An 11,318-nucleotide genomic window follows, 5' to 3' on the forward strand; every position below is an offset into this window, starting at 1 on the left:
CTTCCCGTTTGCCCCCATTTTTCTCAAGCATGTGTATTTGACCTTTCATAAGTTGCTTTTATTCATCCCTTATTTGTTCGCTTAAACTCTTTATTTTGGATGGAAGTTTTAACGATGTTATTCAAAATGATCATTGTTTTACGTTGTGACAAAATTAAAGACCAATTTAGAAACCAAAACTCCAAGCGGACCAAATTTTAGAGACAAAGGCTTCAATTTTCTCTTTATTGCCGTCTAAAGCATACTAGATACTAGGTCATTAGATTAAACGCAGCAAACTAATGGAGATCTATAAAAACATCATAGGATTAGGACAACATTAAGTCGGCATAAGGGCCTATATGAGATCTATAAAACGCAGCAACGTCATGGCATGCCTCAGACCCGATCATTCGACGTATCACTCGCAAGCTGTTGACTTAAAAATAATACCTGCTAATTATTATTAAAAAGAGGGGGCGAGTTCAAAATGATTCCAATGATTTAGGAGAATGGAAAGTTTCGAATTTGGAACGCAAGGTGAAAACCTCCCTCTATCGTTAACAATGTATGCAAGGACAATGAATTTATAGAATTTCAGACACGTCTTGCGGTAATAATAGTTTAGAGGCATGTCACTATACTTTCCATAATATGACATAACAAATAATGGATTATGATTCTCCACTTGTGTGTTTGTTAGCAGGAGACACGAAAGTACAACGAATAGGAAAAATAGTTAATCAGTAGGATTCGGCCATAGGATTCCCCCCAACCGAAATACCCAATTCTGTATCCAAAGAAAAAAAAGAAGATTGAAAAATATTGGACTTTCATTTCTCTTCAGCAGTTTGGAATCTGAAATCCAAAATATCGCATTAGAGAAATTTATTATGTATTCAGTCTCTCAAAATGACATAATCCATTTTTGAGAGAAAGATTAATAGAAGATATAGAGATATAATTGTAAACGTATGTTTGTTGATCTTCTCATTTTTTTAGCTTCAGAAATTGCAATAAAAACCCAATCAAAACCTTTTTTTATATGTACTGAAACTAGTATTTTGTAACGTCGAGATTTCCTCTGTATTCACAAATTGTTTTTGTTTTTTTTAATTTATTTTCTATTTATCAAATTATCCACTTTGTTCTTTTATTTGGATAATTTTATTCCTTATCAAATTTCTTCATAATTTATTGCATGAGTTGAGTTTTGTTGTTTTAATAGCTTTTTAGTCCTTTTATTTTAGTGAAGTCTTGTGATTCCAAAGTGCAGTTCTACCTTTCTAAGAGCATCTTCAATGGAGTTCTTAAATAGGGACAACCACAGTATAAAATGAGTATAAAACAAATATAGAGACAAATAAATTTCCAATGGATCGGAAAGAAAGTCTTTAAAGTATAAGGACTCACCAAATGAGATACCAAATTAGGTTCAAATCTTGTGGATGGTGAATTCGATACCAAATTAGGTTGCTCATTGTGTGGCTTAGTCAAACTCCCCCTCCCCTTAGTGTAAATATATCGATGTACTAAAAAAAATAGGTATAAGGACTCACCAGATACATTTCATATGTCCTTATATAAAGACTATATAGTATAACCTTGAGTGAAAAATGGGACCCACAATCTTGACGGAAGCTTTTAATGCTTTTAATTAATTAAAAAATGGTTAACATAAACAAAAAATGTGCACCTTGAGTGAAAAAGGGGATCCACAATTTTGATTAAAGATTTAATGCTTTTAATTAATTAAAAAAAAAGTTAACATAAAAAAAAAGTGCATATAATCAAATTATCACATAAAAATCATAAAAACTTCAAATTTAGGGATTATACTATAAAGACTTTATCATTGGAGGCAATATTCCTATAGGGACGCAAAGATTCCCTTTAAGTCCTTAAATGAGTACTCAAAGTGATGGTGGGAGTCCCTAAATAAGAACTTCCATTGGAGATGCTCTAAAAGAAACAAAGATATTGTTGTTTTCTTTTTCGAAAGAATTGAGTCCATTTTAATATAATTTGGGTATATTCAAAATTATTTTATGAAAATTGACATTTATGAAAATGAGGTAAATTTTTGCTATTTATGATAAAAATTCCATAAATTTAGGGTAAACTGCGGTTTGATCCCCTAAAGTATTACCTTAGTTGAAATTGACTCCTTAAACTATTTTTTTTTGGTAAATTAATCCCCTAAACTATTTAAAATCAGCCAATTAACCCCTTACTATTGGATTCCGTCCACTATGTTGTCAAATTCAAGGGCAAGTTAAACTTTTTATCATCAATTTTTACTTTTCAGTAATAACCACCAACAAAATAATGCCACGTGGATACAGAATAATTCAAAAAACTTATAGCATAATAAGAAACATAAAGAAACCAAACGTTCCTAGTCCCAGCTCCGCCGTAGCATTATACTGTCCGCTTTGGGCCTCTGCCATGCGCTCACGGTTTTGTTTTTGGGAACTCACATGAGAACTTCCCAGTGGGTCATCCATCCTGGGAATGCTCTTGTCCGAACTCGCTTAACTTCGGAGTTTCGATGGAACCCGAAGTCAGTGAGTTCCCAAAAGGCCTCATGCTATAGGGAAGGGAGTATGTACATATAAGGCACATCACCCCCTCTCTGTTGGTCGATGTGGGATCTTACAATCCACCCTCCTTAGGGGCCTGACGTCTTCCACAGATACAGTAGTCTCTTTCGTTATCAGTGCCATGAGGGCGAGGTGACTGTTGAGTAAGGGTTGTCAAGACTACTTAGCTCATGTTGGGCTCAACTCTACCTTAGTACGATATTGTTAGCTTTGGGCTCCTGCCATGCCCTCACAATTTTGTTTCTAGGAATTCATACGAGAACTTCCCAGTGGATCACCCATCCTGGGAATGCTCTCGTCCAAACTTGCTTAACTTCGAAGTTCCGATGGAACCCGAAGCCGGTGAGTTCCCAAAAAACCTCATGTTATATGGAGGTGAGAATGTACATATAAGACACATCACCCCCTCTATGTTGGTCGATATGGGATGTTACATTGTCATTACACATTATTATGTGTCCGCATGTCATAATCTTATTGGTGGTTATAAGTGACATGTAAGAATTGATGGTAAAAGACTAATTTGCCCTTGAATTTGACAAAATAGCGGACATAATCTAACGACAAAGGGTTAATTGGCATATTTCTGTTGTGTTCCTTTCAAGTGCAAAAATAAGGATAGTATAGTGGCACAAGTAAGGGTGTCGAACCACAGGGACTGATTAGACTTGTACAAATTACTAGCTTTATGTGAACCCTAACTAAACAATGCAAATACAAACTGAATTTAGATTTTTCAATTGAAAACTAAAATAACTTATAAATGCAAGAAGGATAAAGATAAATGATAGGTTGATTCGAAATAATGGGAATGGAACTAGGGATACCGATTTCACCATTACAAGCCAATTCCATGAAAATTAAGTCAAAACGCATTCAACTTTCCAATCTGCAACTAGGGTTCGTTTTACTCATTTATGATCATCCATTTGATGTGTGGGTGTGATCAAGTACTCCTAATGTGCAACCCAGTTGTGATGTTCAACTTAGATTACTAACTAAGAATCCATGAAGAACAAGAAAACTTCAAAGAACCAAAGAAATCACATGGCAGGATATATGCATAGCAGTTTCTTCATTCATTTACATGTCTACCAAGATTAAGCATGATATGTACTATAATATTGATCAAATAATTCATAAGCAGCCCTAATGGTGATCAAACATTAAGATTAACAAACAAATTAAACTATAAAATCAGTGAATGAAACAAGAACACATATTGATTGAATACTTTAACTTAATAACATAGAATAGTTTTGCAAGGCTACATCGAAATCCCCAGCTATGAACTTAATTACACAACATGATTACAGAATATATAAATATTAAGAACAACATGAGTGAAATTAATTTCATACCCCTTGAAGCAATTCTGATATTGAACTTCTCCAAGAACAGCGTGACTGCGTGGTTTATTCGGTGGCAGCGGATGGTGAAGGGAAATAGGATTTTGTTTCTGGAAGAAAGGCCAAAGAAAGAGAAGAGAGAGAGCTTTGGGCGTCCCCAAGGGGGGCTTGTGTAAAAGTGACTTGAAACCCTAGTATTTATATGCTAAATGGGGCAGCAGCTGATTGCAAGGTGATGCCAACCATTAAGCCAAAGTTTTGAACGTTTTTCCTTATTTGGCTCCTCCAAATCAGGCTAGATAATCCAATTCCTTTCCCATTCTGCTCTTGGTCTCCTAACCAGCCAAATTCGCTTTGAATTCTTTATTTGGGCTTCAAAACAAGTAACAACTTTATTTGGGCCCCAAAACAGGCCACTAAACTTCTCTCCACATTTGAATAAGGGTTAGCTCCAAAAATGGCATGTTTTCACTTCTTTTCCCTTCAAATTGATCCTAAAGTACATGTAACTGCACACTAACACAAAATAAAATAAAATGCAACCAGTTTAACTCAAAAACATGACAAATAGACTAGAAATGGATGGTATAAATGCATGAAATATATGAGTTATCAATTTAACATAGTTCAAGGGGTTAATTTACCAAAAAAAGGTTTAAGGAGTCAATTTCAACTAGGGTAATAGTATAGGGGGTCAAATGACAATTTACCCATAAATTTATCATATATCTAGCTAGTAATGCTAGGAATACCAAACTTATAAATAAAATTTTGTAAACTAAATGATATTAAAGTTGATGATCGGATTATTATTTAAGTATTAATAAACATGTTTATTTATTATCGGTCACACATCATTTAATTTGTAAATTTAATCCCCTTATATACTCTTTGTGAAAACTGCTTAGTCATTGCAAAAAAAAAAAAAAAAAAAAAAAAAAAAGAAGAAGGAATAACAAAATGTATAAAAGCCTCCAGAAATGTCGACTGTCAAACAAACCGACCATAATTTGCAATGACATGTTTCCAACTCATTGCTCTGTTTCTCTGATGCTTATCTCCATCTACTACTCCACGCACTCTGCTTAACAGCACGCACTCTCTGCTTACCAGTCAACGACCAAACCAAATGCTTCTCCGCCTTCTCTATACCCCAAAGCACCCACCCTCCGCCACCATCGCCACCTCCCTCAGCTCCAACTGAGCTCCAATGGGCAGCTCCGAAGACCACGACAAGACGCCCATCTCCTTCTACGACTCATCCTCTCCCTCCACCCCACTCCTCTCCAAACCCCCAATCGAAGACCCGCCACCGCCGCTGTCCCCTCCGCCATCTTACGCCGACCCACCGGAATCCGATTCCGACCCGACCCAGTACCTCCAGATCTCCTACAACTACGGCCCCCGCCATTTCAAAGACCTCCCCTTTCTATTCCTCTTCCTCCTCTTCGTCCTCGCCACCTTCGCCATCGGAATCTTCGCCATTGTCCACCGCAACGAAAATTACTCCGCCCTCTCCTCCTTCGCCTACGACTCCGACTCCGCCTCCTGCGTCAAAAACGAAACTTTGACCCGTCTCCCCAACTGGGTCGGACCCACTTTCTCTTCTTCCTCGTCCTCTCTGCTCAAAGATTTGACGTGGACCCTCGTGATTACGTTGATTCTAAGCCTGCCAATTTGCTTCAGTCTGCTAATTCTCCTCAAACACTACGCCAAGCAAGTCGTCTATGTCTTCCTCCCCTTCTTCATCGTCTTCCCAATTTTCTTCAACGTGTACTGGTTCGTCGCCTGCACTCTCAGCTCGACCTGCAGCGACGCTCTCCCTTTAGCTTACAGAATTTTGATTCTGATTTTCGTGTTTTTGTTAATTGGGGTCGTTGTGTGGATTCTTGTGGTGAATTGGCACCGGATTGAGCTCACTGTGAGCATAATTGGGGTCGCTTCAGATGCGCTTTCGCGGAACTTGGGCTTGTTCGGGGTCCTGCCGTGTTTGACATTCGGATTGGTGGTTTACTACGCACCCATTGTTGTGTTCTTGGTGTATGCCAGGTTCAATGGGAAGATTGCGTCACGGGAATCGCAGGGAGTGTATAGTTGTGTGTGGAAGCAGGATGTTTGGGTGCCTGCTTATTACGCATTGGCGATTTTGACAATGTTGTGGTCGCTGACGACGATGGTGGAAGCTCAGGTGTATGTGATTAGTGGGACTGTTGCTCAGTGGTACTTTACTAAGGAGGATTCAACTCCGAGGCGCATTATCAGACGCTCGTTAAGGTGAATTGTTTGTTGCTACATTTGTTTTTCGATGTTTGGAGTACTTTACCTTAGTTCATATATTAAAACTTACAACTTACAATTGAAATATACTCTGTTCCAAACTAAATGGAACTGAATTAGTGGAGAGTTGAAAAGTTGGTGATTAACTCTGTTTGGTTTGAATAGCTAGGAAAACCGCAAACACAATCAATTTATGTCTGAGTGATTGTATTTTCTTGCAAGTCAGAGCATATAATCAGTGTACTTTTTTGTCAGCCAAATTTGTTTTCTAGGTTCCATCAACCAAATTCCAGAATAACTATAGATACTACGCAATCGTTATGTAGCAGTTCTTCCTTGGGTCAGATGGGTACCTGCTTCATGTCTTTCACTTTTAGGTTTTGATGCTGCTCTGGTTGACGGACAGTAGCACTTTCATAGGCTTATTTACCTGCATGACATTAATAGTGATTAATCAATTCCATTTTGGAATTATGTGTGCGGTTATTCGGTGAATTTTGGGCTTATTATCGTTGTGCATAATATAAGAACAACATTAATCTAAGCAGCAGCAAGTAGGTATAGGTTCTTCTCCACCTGGCACTGTCAGGTCCCTTGGACCCTTATTTTCTTAGCAGCAAGCTAATGTTCCAGAATGTATGTTCACATGAAATCTTGAAGGATGAAGATGCATATTTTTTGCTTTATCTTGTACATGCACTGAACTCTAAGATGTTATTCCAGTTTTCTTGACGAATTATGCTTACCTTTCAGTGATATTCTGTATTCTTCGCGCATGTGTCAACCCTTATCTTTTGAGAATTGTGATCTGCTCATGGTTTTCATTTTATCTTTTCCTGGTGAATTAGTTGACATATTAAACACAACGGCATTTTAGGCATTACTCTTGATGTTATTTTGTCATCACAATATCTTGTCCTTTCTCATGTTTCTGTTTATAATTGCAGAAATGCGTTTGGGCCCAACTTTGGCACAGTATGCCTATCTGGATTACTTTTATGTGTTGTTCGAGTTGTCCGTGCCATGGTTGATGGTGCAAGACAAGACGGTTCACCTGGGATGGTGTATTTTCTAATGCGCTGCTGTGTTAATGCCTTATTTTCGGCAATTGATTTTCTCAACAAGTTCACAATCAACTTTGCGGCAATAACTGGTGAAGCTTACTGCTCATCTGCAAAAATGACATATGAGCTTCTAAAGCGCAATCTTCTCTCTGCAGTTTTTGTGGAAACCATCTCCACTCGTCTATTGGCTGGAATTGTTTTTGTACTCTCAGCAATATATGCAATTGTGGTATGTTGTCTTTTCGAATCTCAATCATTCAAGTTTCCATTAATTATTGTTTAAGATCGTTGTGCGTCATGTGTGGTATGTTAGGAACTCATCCATGTATTGAACATGTGACACTGTCGAAGCTTTTTAAAAGCTCTGCGTAGATCTTTCTCATAACGCAGTTAATGATAGTGATAGTAACTGTTGTATAATTATTTCCTTTTGGTCTTCTTCCGCACTTTTGGTGTGGCCTAGCTGAGAGAAGAGAGTTGGGGAGAGGACCCAAGGGTGGTTCTAGATGTCATGCACTGTCGATATGGGGACTGTACTTGGAGTGTTAGAACTGTATAGGTTTGATGAGTTATATTTGATAAGCAATCAACGGAGATGCATTATAAATGCGTTCCCAATCCCAAACTGCTGGACTTTGTTTCGGTTGCATCATCTTTCTTGTTTTGTAATTCCTATTCTTCCTTTTTATCTCTCCCATGGTATTTTCTGATTATGGATGTGCATTGACAGGTCTGCGCTATCTTACAAGCTGTGACCAGTCTTGGGGTTGATTCGTACTTTGTGGCAGTTCTGGCGTGGGTGCTGCTGATCGTGATACTTGGTTTCTTTGTCCATTTGCTGGACAATGTAATTGACACCGTATACGTGTGCTATGCCATAGATAGGGATAGAGGGGAGGTTTGTAAACCAGAAGTTCACGAGGTTTACGTTCACTTACCCATTAGTCGAAACCATAGACCATCTTCTATGATCTCCAGAACTCTGGGTGTGTAAATTAATCTTTGAATTACAATCTTGTGGTGTTGATTTGTTCCTTGTATCAAGTTAAAATTTCCTGCCAGCAAATTGTTCATATCGAGTGTTGCCTGATGTTTCATCAATAAAGAGAATTTTTCAGGCAAGTTCAATGCGTGGGTGCACTTGGCCGGCAGCAACCGCCGGAATTTTCGAACCAATCTTTCTGTTTGATCATATACAATGGGTAACTTACCCTGTTAATTTAAGCTCTGTGATTCATTTGGTTGAAATTTAAGACACTCTACTCTGTTTACAAATTTGGAATTCAGGATCCAAATTTGGATAAAAAGAGTCTTTGTTATTCGTGGTGCCAGATTTTTACAAGTTAATCTGTCAATTGAAAAGTACAATTGTTTTGCGATGGTCCTGATTATTCAGTAGCAAAGTAATTAACGATCATGATTGACTTGAGGATTTTATTTATTTATTTTTTTCTTACTTGTCAATATAATGGATGAAAATTCGAATTACGTAATAGTTTGAACTACTGAAGATAAATCTTTGAAAAGTGTGCAAACTTAATAAGAATTTAAACCTCAGCTGTCAGCATCTTAGTTCAAATCTTCTTTCGGTAATTCAGACTTCGACTCTCAAATTCAAATCTCATTGCGTAACTTTAGTAAATTAGAATATTGGTCCAAAAAAAAAACCTAATAGAAAAAGTGCTTGTCTTTGATTACGATAGAGTGGTAATGTTAAACCCTGTTTTGGTAAGGAAGTTGATTTTCACGAACTCTTATTTTGACCCATTTCAAATTGTGACATCTGTCCACTGCTATATCTACATTAAAGAGTGGGGGTAGGCTTAACCATAATAATAATATGGTTCAAATTAATTTTTAACAAGAATCAAATCTAAAACCTTTCACAAGAAGAATACTGATAAACCGTAATACAACTTACTTTAGTTAAACACCATTAACTCGTCAGAAAAACACTGAAACAATAAAAAAAACACTGAAAAAATAAAATAAAAAAAAAACCCAAAAAGATGAAGAACGAAGAACCCCAGACAGAACGAAGAACCCATCTTCCCTCCATTCTCTCTTGCCGTTCTCTCTCCATCTTAATTCCATAGATTGGGAATAAATCAAGAATTCAAATCTTCAAAATTTCAAGATCCGTATTTGAAATGAAACACACATTCACAAGGGATAGAGAAAGCTCAAATGTGAAAATGGAATCAGATTAAAATTATTCCCAGATTTATACCCAAAACCCTAAGAGAGAAAAATGCACAGAGATAGAGATGATAGAAGGGGGGTTCGACGAGTTATAGTCAGGTCGGGGTTCGACGGATTCCAGTCGGGGAGGGTTATCGTGGTCGCAGGTCGGAGTGTGAGGGAGCTGGTGGTCGAGGGATATCAACAATCAAATCGTTCATTTATTTATTTTTTTTCATCCAGGCAAAAGATTTAGGAAAAATGAAAATTTTAAGCAACTCACTACTATAGTCTGATAATATTTATCTTTACTTAGAATTGAGAGGCCTTAGTTGTTCAAATCTCGTAGATGACGAAGTCGATACTAAATTAGGCTGCTCATTATGTAGTTTAGTCAAATCTCCCTCTTCTTAAACTAAACCCAACCCTAGGCTAAAAGCCAAATTTTCTCATTTATTCCCCTAACCCCCCCCCCCCAACCACCAAAAAAACTCAACCCCAACTCAACCTAAATGTTTGGGCTAAAAGCCAAAAGGCAAACCCAAGCCAAATTCTGCTAAAAAATTAGCCCAGGAATCGATATGGGCCCGCCTAAAACCGGGCGTTTATGCGCCACACCCCCCACCCCCACCCACTTGCCAAACGCACGCGATGCACGAGTTATTAGCCCGACTGGGCTCCACCCACATGGGCTTGTCGGCCACGTTCCCCAAGCGCTCCAACAACTCTATTGATTCGAGAGATGGAATCAACAGGTTGTTGGTTGATCCAACGACCTAGATTCAAACTTCTTTTATTTATTTATTTATATATTTGTTGAATCCAACGGCTGAAATCGAATATAATCAAATCTAACGGTAAAAAATAAAATCTAACGGTCCAAATTTAAATGCAATGACTAAAATAATTAAAAAAAATTTGACTCAAAATTCACTAAAAAACTCTATAAATACCTATATATTTATTCAAACATTCACACAGAACTCACTTTTCTCCTACAATTCTTCCAATTTTTCTTTCTACCATTTCTTCCCATTTCCAAATTTTTCAAGATGGCAAGAGAGCATATTAGAGGTCATAATTGGACCTGTGAGGAAGATGTTGCTTTATGCTTGACATGAGTTTCTATTAGCGAAGATGGTGCAATTGGCACGAATCAAAATAAAAAGGTTTTGTGGGATAAAATCATTGAAAAGTTCCATGAAAACTACAACGGCGACGGGAGGGAAGGTGGTGGAGTTTATGATCGGTGGAAGACTATCAACAAAGCATACACTTTATGGAAGGGAAGCTTGGAAAGAGTTGGGGCTGACATGACTAGTGGAAGGAGCGTCGCAGAAATTGTGAGTTTTTTTTTTGTTAATATTTTATTTGTCATGTATATAATATTATTTTGCAACTACTTGTTTTTATGTATTTTTTGCATAGGGTGACAAAGTAATGGCAATTTATAAGACAAGAGTAACACCAAAAAATCAACCTTTTAAGTTGCATCATGTTTGGGACGTCCTCAAGGATTGTCTGAGGTGGGCAACCGATGCGAACCAACAATGGGGAAGATTATTTCAACGTGAAGCCGCATCGACAAATGATGGGGATGAAGGTGTCAACGAAGGTGTCGATGAAATGATAGGAAGTCTCGATTGAAGCCATATATGGAGCCACATGCCTCTGCAAGTTGGCAATATTCTTCAGTTGAGTCTGCAGAGCACCCATTAACTAGCATCAGAAATGCAGATGTGAGTTTCTGATGAGGTGATAGACTTTGTCGACCTACGGCGTCTATCTTCCTTGCAAAGTAGTGGTTATGATTGACAACTGCATTCAAGATGCTTTCAAAAAGGTCTATCCTTATCCGAAAACCG

General features: G+C 37.7%; 1 protein-coding gene across 1 annotated transcript; it reads left to right on the plus strand.

Moving 5' to 3' along the window:
• The first annotated feature begins 5,069 nt into the window (after positions 1 to 5,069).
• On the plus strand, positions 5,070 to 8,400 carry LOC125468604 (CTL-like protein DDB_G0288717). Its single transcript, XM_048564561.1, has 3 exons — positions 5,070 to 6,205; positions 7,156 to 7,501; positions 8,003 to 8,400. The coding sequence occupies exons 1-3, from the start codon at positions 5,142 to 5,144 to the stop codon at positions 8,264 to 8,266; spliced, it is 1,674 nt and encodes a 557-aa protein (XP_048420518.1). The 5' UTR covers positions 5,070 to 5,141; the 3' UTR covers positions 8,267 to 8,400.
• Positions 8,401 to 11,318: the final 2,918 nt, after the last annotated feature.

This window comes from the organism of the source record quoted next, unplaced genomic scaffold, assembly GCF_019419815.1.
Source record: "Pyrus x bretschneideri cultivar Hongxiangsu unplaced genomic scaffold, Pyrus_bretschneideri_v1 Contig10, whole genome shotgun sequence".
In the NCBI taxonomy this organism is placed as follows: domain Eukaryota; kingdom Viridiplantae; phylum Streptophyta; class Magnoliopsida; order Rosales; family Rosaceae; genus Pyrus; species Pyrus x bretschneideri.

What these genes read in the sequence shown, in the direction of transcription:
- LOC125468604 (XM_048564561.1), top strand. Translation starts at nt 5,142, where the DNA reads ATGGGCAGCTCCGAAGACCACGACAAGACGCCCATCTCCTTCTACGAC. An exon ending in ATTATCAGACGCTCGTTAAG is followed by an intron (nt 6,206 to 7,155) that starts GTGAATTGTTTG and finishes TTATAATTGCAG; the next exon opens with AAATGCGTTTGGGCCCAACT. An exon ending in CAGCAATATATGCAATTGTG is followed by an intron (nt 7,502 to 8,002) that starts GTATGTTGTCTT and finishes GTGCATTGACAG; the next exon opens with GTCTGCGCTATCTTACAAGC.